At 32.9% G+C, this 15,364-nt stretch overlaps 2 protein-coding genes across 2 annotated transcripts; both read left to right on the plus strand.

Moving 5' to 3' along the window:
- The first annotated feature begins 3,282 nt into the window (after positions 1–3,282).
- LOC105788564 (DNA-directed RNA polymerases II and IV subunit 5A) lies at positions 3,283–7,925 on the plus strand. Its single transcript, XM_012615509.2, has 5 exons — positions 3,283–3,408; positions 3,789–4,003; positions 5,443–5,622; positions 6,744–6,857; positions 7,540–7,925. The coding sequence occupies exons 2-5, from the start codon at positions 3,797–3,799 to the stop codon at positions 7,663–7,665; spliced, it is 627 nt and encodes a 208-aa protein (XP_012470963.1). The 5' UTR covers positions 3,283–3,408; positions 3,789–3,796; the 3' UTR covers positions 7,666–7,925.
- A 3,606-nt stretch (positions 7,926–11,531) lies between these two features.
- Positions 11,532–12,962, plus strand: LOC105788563 (pectinesterase PPME1). The gene is made up of 4 exons (XM_012615508.2): positions 11,532–12,029; positions 12,136–12,342; positions 12,424–12,668; positions 12,758–12,962. The coding sequence occupies exons 1-4, from the start codon at positions 11,532–11,534 to the stop codon at positions 12,927–12,929; spliced, it is 1,122 nt and encodes a 373-aa protein (XP_012470962.1). The 3' UTR covers positions 12,930–12,962.
- Positions 12,963–15,364: the final 2,402 nt, after the last annotated feature.

Consider the following 15,364-nt stretch of genomic DNA (forward strand, 5'->3'; position numbering starts at 1 on the left):
GATTTTGGTTCTGTGTTTGATTCATGGTTTTTTGAGTCCACACTCGAAACGATTCGTGGTACGAGAATAACAGAGAAGGCTGTTCAGTTGAAAGTTAGGAACATCTAGGGTTTGTCTCACACAAAGTATAGGTACTTTGCGGAAAAATTTTATTGATATAAATATCACAAATCAACTCGATTTTCAAATTTTTAATTTTCCACTGTAACATAAAATCATTTTTAAATCAATTTTTTCCAACACTAGAACCTTCAATGCATCCCCTTTTTCATGGAGCTTCATCAACACACATAATTGCTAACCTTTGGTATTCAAACTGTCCTCTACTTCATGTGCAAACAACACCATCCGTTGAGGCTTTGTTCTAATGGTTTTGAGATAGGCTACTTTATAACCTACCTCTTGACCAGTGGCAATATACCCTTTCTCTAACAAAGACACGTAGTAGAACAAAGAATGGCTTGGTGAAAGCCCAAACAGAGGCTCACAAATGGCCCCTCATCAAATACCATACATAGTTACCCCTAGTTGGATTATGCATGACCAACCACCCACTTTTGGCCTTTAGGGGGGACCACTAAGGTATAACAACCTCAGCAACGAGAATGTCTACAATGACCCGATTTTTTTCGATTTCGAAAAAATCAATTGAGGGGCTAAATTTATAAAACTAAACCGTCTAAAATTTTAATCAATGTAGTTACGAAACAAGTACGAAACTAGAAAATAGAAATTGTATTAATTAAATTATTTAATATGCAATGGATAAAATATTATAATAGTTAAAGGACCAAGTCAGAAGTTTATTTATATAAATAGTATAAGAACTCGATTGTAAGGTGATTGAAATATGAACCATGGATTAGGGTACAGTTTGACTGTTGATAAATTTTAGATAACAAATGAACTTAAATATAAGCCATAATGCTCTGAAACATCGTTATATAGATTTGAGTATTCGTCGTAATGTCTATTGTCGGTTAATAGGGGCCAAAATGAGTAAATGATGAATAATGATAGTGAATTGACATGTTGAGTATCAACTAAATATTATTATATGAAATTATGAATAATCAAAATGAACATTGATTGATGAATTATAGAGATTGAGAAATTGAGGCCTATATGAATAGATAATATGCGAATATCTTGTGTATACATGTGAAAGTAATGAAAATATTGATTATAATACCTTGAAGGCGATATGAATCCTTGGTAGGTGGTATGAAATTATAAGTGAGAATATAATTTTATTTAGCTTAATGTCATTAACTATTAATTCTATGATGAAAAGGGGAAGAATGAAGTGTTGTTATTTACCTTTATACTTTTGTATAGTCATTATTAGTTTAATCTAACTATATATTGAATTTGAATTATATTAGCACCACTTAGTATTCGATACTCAACATACAATTATGTTTGTTTTTATATGTAGGTCTTAGACTAGTTTTGTTAGGTCAATGTCATAACACATCCAAGGCCAATAACTCAGCTTAGCTTGAACTAAGTTTAAGTTCCTTCCGAATTATATATTTAGTTAATGGCATGTACCTAGGTTGAATTTGGTGATTTAATGTTGTTTTCGAATAATTTAGTAGTTATTGAACTTTTAAGTGTCTTGAAGTTAAGTTAAATTAAATGACATTGATGATAGTATGTAAAGTTTGGCTTGTTTAATCACTTGGCTTAGTATTGATGCTTGAACAGTATAAATAGTATGTGTTAGATGCATTTAAAATGGTCAACTTGATGAATGATGAATTTGGTATAACATTGGTATAATATGTTAGGGACTTCTTTTGGAAGTGTTTAGAAGTGAAACATAGGTAATTTGAACATTTGGTCCCGAGACAGTAAAAATATGTCTCGAGACACTATGTATCAAATTAAAGAAATTGTGCACTTCTTGGATTTAGGTCTCGAGGCATATTACTCCATGTTTTGAGACAAGTGGTCCTTTGTCTCGAGACAAGTAAATATCAAACTTAAAATAATTTTCCCTATTTTAGGTCTCGAGACAAGAACCCTTTGTCTTAGGCCAGCAAAACATCGAAGTCAAATTAAGAAAACAGGGGAGACTTGAAGGGCCTAGTCTCGAGACTTGTACCCCAATTCATGAGACATAGCTTCATCAAAGTAAAAATAGTAAACATGGGAGGCTAATCTCAAGACAAGATATCATTTTCTCAAGACACTTTGTTGAATCTTGGTATTAGAGTTTGGAATTTGAATCTCGATTCTGTATTCTCACCTATGTAACCTCGAGATTGGATAATTAAAGATATTTGACATATATAATGCATGTATATAAATATAAAAGATGTTTGATTTGATATGAATGAAATTTATAAGTTAAATTTGTGAAAATGTATTAAGTTGGTCTAAGTTGCTATGACAACGTAATGTGACATCACACATTTGGATCTAATATCCAAGTCAAGTGTGGGGTGTTACAGTGTTAGAACAAGACCAAACAATACCATGCTTGTCGACAACTAACATGTAATAAACTTACCACCTAGCCGACCACACGAGCAACCTACCATCCGTATTGTCAATGATGTAACACTACCAAACAAGGGGATCTCTCCAATATATACCCCAACACATGAAGCACCAAAGTATCCTTCCTCTCCAAAACATTCTCCCTAGTAACTTAGCATTCTTCAACCTCCTCCTCCTTTCTTCAACTCCTTTCTCCCTTAGCCTCCTATTCTAGTTTTCCATCTATCATAGGTGATTTGGCCTTCTTACAACCACTATATTCTTCTCTTTATCTCCTCTTTGTTGATTCCCTATATCAACAAGTAGAATGAACAAATGGGAAGCATTTATTAGTTTCCTTCACTTATTAAAGCCAGCCATTGATTTCACTTATTCAAATAAATCATTTCCTTCATTGAGTTTTTTATTTTAAAGTTTATTGTAGGGGATCTTGACAGTCTAGGGATGAAGGAATATATTAAGAGTGATGCTTCCCAAGAAAATGTGCTCTTGTTGGATGAAGTTGTGGTAATGAAGGGGTTTGGTCTTTTCATCAACCAAAAAAAGAGGTGATGATATTAACTCTTACATTCGCCACATGTGTTGTTCTGATTTGGTGTTAATGCCACATTTATTTTTAAACGGGGTTACTAACTAGGCCAAAACACGTGACCTACAACTTTAGAAACAAAAAACCTTCAAGGGCCAAATTAGAAATTAAGGTATACTTTAGGGACCTTTTTACTATTAAAGCCTAAAATATTTTTTGTTTCTAAAATTTCCTTTAAAAGTTCCGACCTCTCCTCAGTCTTCACATATCCCAGCCGCCAAACAAGCGTCTCATCACCATTCTATCTCAGCTCTTCTCCTCTCTTTTGCCTTCAAGCTTCCGAAAGACCAAACCAAAGAGCAGGAAATAAGGTAAAGTTTGAGACCCTAAACATAACTTGAAGATTTGTACATGAGATTTTTAGTTTTGGCTCGGTTTGTGTTATCTGGTCTCTGCCTCTCTATTCTCTGCTATATTTGATTTTCTGTTTTCCATCCCACTCCTTGTTACTCTGTCTCATATTGTACTATCTATCTCTTTACTTTGTTGAGAAAGAGAATTTTTTTTTTAAATCTACTTTCCCTTAGACTGCTATTTGCGTTTGCCGCGATTCTCCGCTATTGATGTGAAATTTGTTCCCACTGCTATTGAGGTCTTTAGCTGTCTCCTGCTAAATAGCGGTATCGATACCGCCATGCTACAGCTGTTTTGAAACTCTGAATTTGTTTGTTTGTTTGTTTGGTGGAGTTAGTGAAACAAATGTCGGTTTCTGAGGAACAAAACACGAAGCTATTCAAAGCACGTAGAACAGTAGTGCAAATGCTGAGGGATAGGGGATATTCAGTCCCTGATTCGGACATTAAAATGACAAGACAACAATTCATTGAGAAATATGGTGAGAATGTCCATCTCAAAAGGGATGATCTTTTAATCCTTTGCAGCAAAGGAGATGCTCCAACTGATCAGGTACATATCTTCCTGCCTTTTTTTTTTATTCATATATTTTATGCTTATTAAAGTTCTCAGATTTTAGGTCTTGAGTAAATACCTGGGGATTTAAAGGTTCATCTGGGATAATGATGCCTAGCATATTTCTTACTGGCTTTTATTTGTGGAAAATGCAGTTCCCTAAGTAAATGGATTTTTTTCAAAATCATTAATTGGAAAATTGAGGATTTTGCTAGCGTTGGTTTTTACTTTTAAGCATGGTTGGAATTATGCGCTTAATGTGATGCATTCATGCAATGCCTTAATTATTTGTTATTGCTTCTTGTTCCTCTTCTGAGATATGTACACTTTCTTCATTGGTATCATGTGATATTTTTACATTTATAGTTCAAAGCTCCTATTCGAAAAGGGATAGCTTGTTTCATTTTAGAGTATAATATTTGTAACTGAAGGAAATGGAATGTTGAAAAAGCACTAGGGATAGCTTTGGGAGGATTGCCTTTCTCATTTCAAGACAACTATGTGCTTTCTTTGTACTTCAGTTGATCGTAGAAATACTTTCCTTCACTCTTGACTTGGTATGATTATAACCTTATAGTTTTGCAAAAATATTGTTACTTCACTAGCAGTTTGCTAGGTAAATTCCAGTTGATATTTGGGCTATTGGAAAGCTCTGGACCTTGCAAAATTTGAACCAGGTTGATAAATTGAAAATAATTGCTTTCTATATTTTGCGCTTTAGTATGGCTTTCATTAGATGATAGAGAAAGGAAATAAAGTGCTGAGGGGAAGGAAATAAAAAAGAGTAAAAGGCTACAGAAATTAGTTGATGTTATTATATTTGAATCATTGCTAAATTCTGTGAATGCATGGCAAGCATGTTTGTCACAATTGATTGAGAATCTAAGGATGCTATTACTATTACCGCTCAGACCAATTTTAGAGTGGGGGAGTCAATTTGCTGTAGTTTCTGGTACAGTTACTATTTACTACTGTACCTTGCTGCAGCAACAATTAGGTTCTAGAATTAATTTATTTGGCTGTTCACCCTCTATTAAAAATTTACCTTGATGTATTTAACTTTTTGTGTGATAAACGATGCATTTAACTTTGTGTGTGCTTTTCTAATTTTTCTTAGCCCTTGGTGTTGGGATTCCCCATTTTTGTTTCAAATACAAGGTAATAAGCATATCAAATTAGCAAAGCTGTGCAGTTATTTCAGAATCATCAGTTTATAAATCAGAAGCCCATCTTTCAAATTTTTGAAATGTTTAGAATTCTTTAAACAGTCTGCATGAGTTTGCACTTTCTTGTTTTAAAACATTGCATAGTTAGAACGGGTCATTGCTTTTAACTCTAATATTAGAAATATAGAGCAACTCCCTTTTCTTTACTTTTTTGTTACAAAAAATTTTATAACTTCAATGTTGATGTACTGATGGTATTTCTGTCTCTAGATTTATGTCTTCTTTCCTGCAGAAGTAAAGGTTGGCGTTCCTATGGTAAGAAACTGTGCAAAGCGTATGAAAGCAGATAATGTTTATAATGCTATTTTGGTCGTTCAAAGAGCTTTGACAGCCCCTGCAAAAGCAGCGATAAATGAAATTAATTCATACTTCCACATGGAAGTTTTTGAGGTGAATATAATTCTTCTTTGCTTTGTTCATGAGCACTGCTTAGCTTATTAAATTAGATGCATTGTCTTTGTTTGGTCTTGTATTAACCATCCATTGAATCATAATGGTTGAATCTCTTGACTGTGATTATCTCTAAGAAGTGCTAGAAGAAATACATTAATAAAAAAGTTCACTAGGTTAAAGTTTACAGAAAGTTATTCCACTTAAGAGGTAGACTGATCTCTAAAATAAATATTATTTTTCCATCTGTCTGCTAGGCTAGTTACAGAACTGCTGAATTCTGGATTGAAATCCATTTCTTTAAAGAACTGCTAGAATGATGTCCCTTGAAAGTGCTTGATTAATTTTGCTATTTATGTTCATATGCAACTAGTCAATGCCTTTTGAAAGTGCGCAAACTGTATGCTTGCATGCAACTCAGTACTATAGTATTATGTTGAGACTTATCCTTTCCAACAATTGGAAGGATATATTCTTGTTTTCTGGTAGGACATGGCTTCATAACTCTTTTATGAATGTTACCTTGCATGTTAGTATTTCTCAATTCTATAAAGACAGCAGCATAATACAATTGAATTTAAAATATGAACCAAAATATTACACGCTGCATGAGAGAGCTCTAGAAGGATGCAATGCAAAACTTTAATATTTACCCTAAAATTTGTTACCCTTATCATTCATGGTTATTTTCTTTTCTTCTAATTTGCATTAACTTAAATCCAGTAAGTTGTCTGATTCTTGTTAATATTTTGTGATTCCAGCTGGCATTGATAACCGTAAGTAGTAGATCTTCATAAGCATTGGTTAATTCACAAAAGACTTGCAGTACTTGAGTATATGAGGTTCCTATAAGTGAAATAAAAAATATTATAACTATCTTGAAGTTTTAAGTGTCTATGACGTGTTTGATATTTCATATCAAAATACACATCCATAGCATAGGCCATTTAATTAACGGATTTTATTTGTGGAAGTTTTCCTATGAATAGTAAGATGGTTTTCTTAACTACATTACAATTTTGGGGGACAAAACTGCTTTCTTAACAATTTTAGTAGTTTTTTTTTTCTATAATCTTTGCAAGAGCTGTCAAGGATGACAAGGTTACGAAATCTCCGTGCAGGAGGCAGAGTTGTTGACAAATATCACAGAACATATGTTTGTCCCAAAGCACACAGTACTGACAAATCAAGAAAAGAAGGAATTGCTGGCAAAATACAGGGTAAAGGAAACACAGGTTAGTGATTGTTTGGTGAACATATTTGGCTGTTTCAGTGTAAGTGCTTGTTAAATGGTTTCTGCCAGTGCGTTGGCTTCAGTAAACTGTTTTTTCATTGGCCAGAGCTTAGATAAACTGGTTTAGGTGGTTATTTCTGTAGCAAATTGATATATAACATTTTAGATACAAATAATTTCCAACACTTGCTTCCTGAAAAAATAGGCAGAAAGAGAAACAGAACAAAAGGGGAGAGTAAAACTTGAGGTGGTTGCAATATATATATATATATATATATTTTGTGCTGAGATAAAACTTGCATTCTAAAACTTGAAATTTGGGGCTTTAAAAATGGAGCTTACGAGATTAATGGTATTCTTCAAATGACGTTTAATTGCTGTATCTTATTAAACTTAAGTTGTTAAAGATCATTTAGTGCAAAGAATATGATCTAATTAGCCAAAGCTCCCAATTATAAAAAGTTATTTAGGCACTAGCAAGAGAGATTCTTATCACAGCATTCCTTGTGGTGTACTGTTAAGCAGTAGGAAGTATATCATAATTACATAAATGTCTCCTTGAAACCAAGTTCAACTAAATTTCATATAGATGTATGTTCAAGAGAGTTATGATTCACTTTGTTGTCTGTGTTCAGTTATTAGTGGTGATATTGTTACTGATTGCTGTTTGTATTGAACATCAGCTACCTCGGATTCTGGTTAGTGATCCAGTTGCCAAATATTACGGTATGAAGCGGGGACAAGTGGTGAAGATTACTCGACAAAGTGTGACTGCTGACACGTATGATACATACCGATATGCTGTATGAGCTTCTTCTCTCTTTTTAGGGGTTTTGCATACGGATGAAGTTTCTTCTCGTTTTGGGCTACTGAAAAAAAAAACTCATGCTCCCCAAAATTTATTTGGAAAATTCCATTAAGTTAAGAGGCAGCTGTGATTAATTGTGTCCAAGAATATATGCGTGGTTGCTAGTCCAACTCCAAATTTATAGTAAAATTGTTTTTTTACCCTCTATATTGTATAACAATAACAGTTTTTTCGTAGAAAGAATTCCTATAATTTTGTTAATTATGTTACAATTAGTCTTATTTTATTCCTTTTACTAAATTCATCTATTTAGTAGCACACAGACTTTGCAGGTGCTTTCTTTGTCAATTTTATGAAGATATCAATTCTTTGCTGATACCCCAAAGAGAATGAAATTTACTAAATAAGTTCCTTAGAAATTTCTTTTATACAATTTGAAATAAATTTTAAAGTTGTTTTAAAATATCTTACGTTGGTGTTTAAAACTTTACAATATGCATGTATGAGTTATGATTTACATTTTACAATATTATTTATTTATAAAATTTTAATTTAAATAGTGTCTTATATTTTTATATTGTGAAAGTTAGGTAAAAAATTAAGTCAATTTTACTTATGACCAAATACAATCTAAATCTTGAGATGCAACACAATTACCTCTTTGTAAGAAAGAAAGAAAATGTAGTTGTTATAAAGGCGAAGGAAGGATTAAGTTACAACAGTGTAAGATTTTATGCACTTCCACAACTTTTTAGTTACGCTTGTTACGTATAAATTAATTTAAATTGTAATATTTAGTTATTTCCGTGATTTATTTTAGCAAAGGAAAGGAGAATTTTTTTGTTCATTTTGAAGATGTCTTATTTTACAAGAGTTTTTACTCATATTTTTAGTTTCAAGTTTAAATTTGTACTAATTATTCTTTATTTCATATCCAACTATTGTAATACATATGTGATGAATACGTTTTCCTTATATTATTACACTAGTAACCAAATGAGACATTTCTGCGATTAATATGATTAATGTTTTAACAATCCAAATGTTATTTTTATGTTTTAGAAGCAGATCTTGCAAGTCAAGTTTAAATAATTAAAATGTTCAACTGTTTATTTTATGTAAAAATTTAAAAGTATAAATATTTTTAGAAAAGTGATTTTTACACTAGTGTGTATATATATGTGGAACAAATTCATCTGTACGTGAAACATACGAAATTTAGGAGAAAATAAAAGTAAATTTGAAGAAATTTGATTCAACATATTGATTTAGAAAAAAGTTTAAGTCTGGGAAATAAGTTTAATTTTGTAAAATTAAGTATTTAAATAGTTATAAAAATAATAAAAGTAGGATACATGTTTGGTTGGTAAATGTGCTTGACGAGTGCAACTCATGTTTATTATTAATAGTAGTAGTTTATAGTAGTATGGTCTATTATAGATCATACTACTATGATTTGACCTACGTTTTGCATTCAACTAATTAATTTTTAAAGTAAATTTAATGTAATAATTTAAAGTTTAAAATACGTTTTAAGTTGATATGTTTTTATACATTTTCAATTTATTTAATAGTAGTACTTTTTTAAAAAATTTGTCCATTTACTTTTATATTTAAAATTTTAGGTGCAATTGTTAATGTTGCTTAAATTCTTCTATTAAATTTTCTAATGTGGCATATTGAAATTTTTATTCTTCTAAACAACTCAATTTTGATAATAAAATTTTGTATTAAAATGAAAGGGTAATGGATATTCTTTAGCTCACATTTATACGATAAATCTAATAGTTGAATCTACAATGCATAAATGCATGAAAAGTAGATTAAATCGTTTATTTTATTTTATTTTTGTTATATAGTTAACCTCTCTATAACAACTGTGACATCTTACACCCGATTAACGCTGCTGAAACAACTCAAACTATTTTAACATAATTTCGCCAGACTTAAATCACATTTACCAGCATAACAAATAAATCATTTAATAAAATCATTCACATACATTTATAAGGCTTAAGATTTTGTGTCATCTAATTACGAGGTCAAGCTAAGTCAAATTTGAAATTAGGACACGAATCCAAACTCACTTTTCAAATTTCAAAGTTGTGTCTCGAGACAAGTCATAAATCATTTTAGAATTTTTAGCTTCAAAGTTAACGTGTCTCGAGACACTAAAGGATGTGTCTCGAGACAAGGTCTCTTATGTTTCAAGATTAGGTCTTGAGACCAACCTCCCTTGTTTTCTTATTTTTTCTTCGATGTTTGGATGTCTCGAGGTAAGGGGTTCCTATCTCGAGATTTGAAGTAGGGCAAAGTTTATTTAGCTTTGATGTTTTGATACCTCGAGACAAAGACCACTTTGTATTGAGACCTCATTAAGATTGACACAAGACTAGCATGGCAAATCTCAAGACATCAAGTAATCCAATGAACAATATGATAAATTTTGTTCTAATGGTCTTGAGACATATTTTTGTTATCTCAAGACTCAATGGAAAAACGACCCTAAATACACAATTTTAACCACTCAAATCATACCAATTTGTACCTTAAACATAATCATCCATTTAATATATATATAAACACATTCAAACACCAACCAAAACCTAATATTCATTTCACCAGGACGTACGTAACCAAAAACTAGTTATGCAATCAAACACCTAAAAGCATGCATACTTAGCTCCAAATCAAGAGATAAAGTTCATCAACCAAATCATTATAGATCATAATAGTAGAGGTATCAAGACATTAGCTTAACAACCAACCAAAATCAACTTAGGTACATGCCTAACCATTGCCAAGAGCTCTATAGGGATTGGCCAATAGCTCTATAGGGTTGTAGGTCATATTTCCACCAACTGAGACACTCCTCCTCTTTGAACCCTAAAAGGTTATTGGCGAATAAGGGAGATACAAAACCCCAACACGGGAGAAAATACCTTACCATTGTTGGGGGTTTGACTGACTTCTCAACGGACGACACTTTAAAAACTTCTCCTAAAGGAATCTCTCCCCCTCAATAATAAAATCGATTATATCCCTTAGGTTGGTACTTTGAGTTCCCCACACACATGTGATTTACTTAATTAAACTGTGCGCTATACTAACACCACTCTCATGAGCTTTGCAGGTTGTATGTCGACCATTCAAGATGTTCTCTCATTGTAGACCTTACAAGGCTCTTGGTGGAGGAGGGTAACAAAACCTTGACATGGGGGAAGTACCTTACTGATGTTGGGGGTTCAACTAATTATCTGGTAGACAATACTTCGAAAACTTTTCTTGAATGAGTCACCTCCTTTACAAACATAAGAGTCTAAATTCAAAATAAAATAATGAGAATTAAAAAAAAAAAGCATTAGTATTATGAGAAATGGTAAGAAAAATTAACAATACTAAAAGAAAATCCTGGAAAAGAAACAATAATTATATATAGATTTTTCTTAGCACATATCAAATAATTAAAATTGGTATTGATAATTTTTTCCCCTTTTTGGAGCTTATCTTTTTTTTTTTTTGCATGGTTCATGTTAACCGTTATTGAACTTTCAAGCGTGAGTTCTGCACATGGGTAGTCCACTGATGTGGGTATATAATATTGGAAAACTAAACACTATTTATATTAAATATAGATCATGAAATTAAAACTGATGTAATAACACACTTTTAATCTTTACGATCCTCAAATATATATAAAAGGAAGTGGTCGATTTGCAATGTGTAGCAAGCTTTAAGCAGAAGCAATAAATGGATGGTTAAGCGAAGAACCCTCCATGGTTTTTAGAGTTTTTCGTGGCTAGTTTTCTTATAAATTGAAGTCTTTTCCCACAACTCAATCAGAAACTTAAACAAACATTAAAAAAAATGACAGGAAAAAAGATCGGAATGATTGAAGTCGGTGCCATAATCAGCACAATTCTTCTCCTTGCTCGACTTGTTGTGTCACAAAGTTCAGCAGAGATTCCCGCAGACAAATCCCAAGTGAATGCTTGGTTCAATGCCAATGTCAAGCCTGCCTCAGCAAGAGTTGGCACCATAGACCCCGCCCTTGCTCAGGCTGAGGCTGAACCTAAAGTCATTAAAGTGGTACAAGGTGGTGGCGGAGATTTCGACACCATAACCAAAGCCATTGAAAGTGTTCCCACAGGAAACACCAAACGTGTGATCATATCGATTGGACCTGGAGCTTATCGGGAGAAAATCAAAATTGAACGAACTAAGCCTTTCATTACATTGATTGGAGATCCCAAAAGAATGGCAAATTTGACATTCGACGGCACGGCTAAGCAGTATGGAACAGTAGCTAGTGCCACCCTTATTGTTGAGTCTGATTTCTTCGTGGCTGCTAATCTGTTTATAGTAGTAAGCATCGGACATCATATCCCTCGTGGAATTTATGGTTAATTTTTAATCTTGTGATGACATTTGACATTTTATTGAATATTTATCATTGTATATAAATATATAGAACACTGCTCCTAAGCCAGACGGGAAAATGGAGGGAGAACAAGGGGTTTCCTTGAGAGTTTCTGGTGATAAAGCAGCTTTCTATAATTGCAAGATCATTGGTTTCCGAAATACTTTGTGCGATGACAAGGGCAACCATTTCTTCATGAATTGCTACATTCATGGCACTGTCGATTTCATTTTCGGGAATGGGAAGTCTTTATATCTGGTTGGTATCCAAAAATTCACATAAGTCCAGTCATTTAATGCCATCACGATGAAATCTAAAATGGGAGAAATTTGGATGCAGGAAACTGAATTATACGTGGAGGCTGATAAGGGACTAACGGCAATTACCGCACAAGAAAGGGGAAATAACGAGCAGGATCGCACTGGTTTTTCATTTGTGCAATGCAAAATTACAGGGACAGCGCAAGGTGCATATCTAGGTAGAGCTAGGAAGAGTAGTCCAAGAGTTGTTTTTGCCTTCAGTGATATGAGCAACGTCGTCAATCCCGAGGGATGGTCTCATGATTTATCACCAGAGCGTGCCCAGTAAGCTTCTTTTATTCAACCTTTACCTTGTTCTTTCTCTTAATGCACACTAATTAAAGAAGTTGAAAATGGTGTGGGTTTATTCGCAGAACTGTTTTCTATGGAGAATACAAGTGCTCGGGACCTGGGGCAGCTCCGGCTGGGCGAGTGCCATACTCTTCGCAACTAACCGAGATGGTTGCTCGACAATTCTTGACTCTTGGCTTCGTTGACGGTAGCAAATGGCTGCTTCCGCCGCCAAATGTCCAAATCAACTCTTAATAAATGGAGACAGATGGATAAAACTATTGCTGTATTAGGCACACATGTAGAACTATATACAGTCTGTTGATCAAGCAGCATGTCTAACTATATAAAATTTTGTTCCTTTTTTGTTTTAGTTACTTATAATTAAACATGCTGTGGGTTAGAAAATGATAATGCTATAGAATTATTCTTTAAGAAATAACAGAAGCGTTTTATTTTATTTTTATCGAATTTAGTTTTAGATTTTTATACTATTTATATTTTTTAAATTGCTTTTTTCCTATTTTCTACTCTGCTTTTACAAACCTTGCACTTTAAAATTCAAATAAATTAATAATATTATAAAATAATCAAATAAAAGAACACTTAAATAAACAGATAAATTTTCTTGTATCTTATTTTCATTTACAAAAGAGTTTTATTTATAAGTAAATTAACATTCAATGCAATACAATAAATGAAACTTATTTAAGTGTTTCATTAACACATTAAACAACTTGCATAATGAATGAGAGGTTTTACCTTATAAATGGGAGGTTAGAATATGGACATCTACATTTATTTGTAACACTCCCCTTTGAATGCACTAGAGAAAACTGTGCCTCATTAAAACTTTTATTAGGAAAAATCTTGTGGGATAAAAACCTAATGAAGGAAAAAGAGTACACAATCTCCTATTACAAGTTGCCTTGTTAAAAACCTTTACCAGGAAAATTCAGTGGGACAAAACCTTGGTTAAAGGAAATGAGTATAACGTGTTTTTTACTCCTCCTAATGGCAATATCACATTACATCTTTTAGTTGACGCATTCTAATCTTGTGTAGTAGTCTTTCAAACGTTGAAGTTGACAATGTCTTGGTAAAAAGAACTACTAAATTATCACTAGAACGAATTTGTTGAACTTTTATGTGACCTTTCTTCTCAAGATCATGAGTGAAGAATAATTTTGGTGAAATATGTTTCGTTCTGTCACCTTTGATATAACTACCCTTCAATTGAGTTATACATGCTGCATTATCTTCGTACACTACACCAAAACAGGCCTTTAGCGGCGTTTGGATAAAAAACGCCACTAAATATCGAGCATTAGCGGCGCTTCTTGGAAAACACCGCTAAAGATCGAGTATTAGTGGCGTTTACCGAAAGCGCCGCAAAAAACCTAAGCTCGATGACGCCGTTTTCTGAGCTTTCGAAGATTTAGCGTCATTTTTGAGAAAGCGCCGCAAAAAACCTAAGCTCGATGACGCCGTTTTCTGAGCTTTCGGAGATTTAGCGTCGTTTTTGAGAAAGCGCCGCTAATGCTCAGGGCTTTAGCAGCGTTTTTGGGAAAGTGCCGCTTTAATGCTCAGGGCTTTAGTGGCGTTTTTGGAAAAGCGCCGCTAATGCTCAGGGCTTTAGTGACGTTTTTGGGAAAGCGCTGCTAATGTTCAGGGCTTTAATGGCGTTTTTGGGAAAGCGCCGCTAATGCTCAAGGCTTTAGCGGCGTTTTTGGGAAAGCGCCGCTAATGCTCAGGGCTTTAGCGGCGTTTTTAGGAAAGCGTCGCTAATGCTCAGGGCTTTTAGCGGCGTTTTTGATAAAACGGAGCGAATGCTCTATTTTTAGCGGAGTTTTCTAAAAAGCGCAGCTAATGCTCAGGGATTTAAAATAATTTAAAATATTTGTTAAAAATGGAAAAATTAAAATATTATTATTTAAAATAATTTTAAAGTGTTTTGGATACAATACTGATTTTTTAATTTATATATTAAATAATTTATTATATAATCGTAAAATAGATAGTATTAATTTTAAAATATTGAATTAATTATCACTATAGTTTAGGGTTTTTGGTTTAGGGTATATGGTTTAGAGTTTATGGTTTATGGATTATGGGTTTAGGGGTTATGATTTATGGTTTATGGTTTATGGTTTATGGTTTAAAGGCTGAGGTTTAAGGTTTAGAGGTTATGTGTTAAGGGTTTATGGTTTAGGGTTTAGATTAACTAGTGTTTTCTAATTTATATATTAATTAATTTCTTATATAATTGTAAAAGAGATAATTTTAATTTGGTTTTTCAAAATCGTGTGAAGATTTGGTTCTTCAAAATCGATATAAGCTATATCCAAGGATATCCCCATCTTATCCCATCCGGTTCAATATTTTTAGTGCTCAGTTCATTTTTTATCCATTCAGCTTTTTTGCATGTTTTGCCTTGCCCGCCATGATCAAATAATTATATATGGATTTAGGGATTCGGGTTAGGGATTATGGTTTAAGGGTTGGGATTTAAGGTTTAAGGGTTAAGAGTTAAGGGTTAAGAGTTAGGGATTTAGGGTTTAGGATTTAGGGATTTAAGGGTCGTGTTAGGGTTTAGGGTTTAGATTAATTAGTTTTTAAATTTATATATTAAATATGTTCTTATATAATTGTAAAAGAGATAATAATAAATTTAATATATTAAAATTATG

The sequence above is a fragment of the Gossypium raimondii genome, chromosome 2 (assembly GCF_025698545.1).
Source record: "Gossypium raimondii isolate GPD5lz chromosome 2, ASM2569854v1, whole genome shotgun sequence".
NCBI classification, from domain to species: Eukaryota; Viridiplantae; Streptophyta; class Magnoliopsida; order Malvales; family Malvaceae; genus Gossypium; species Gossypium raimondii.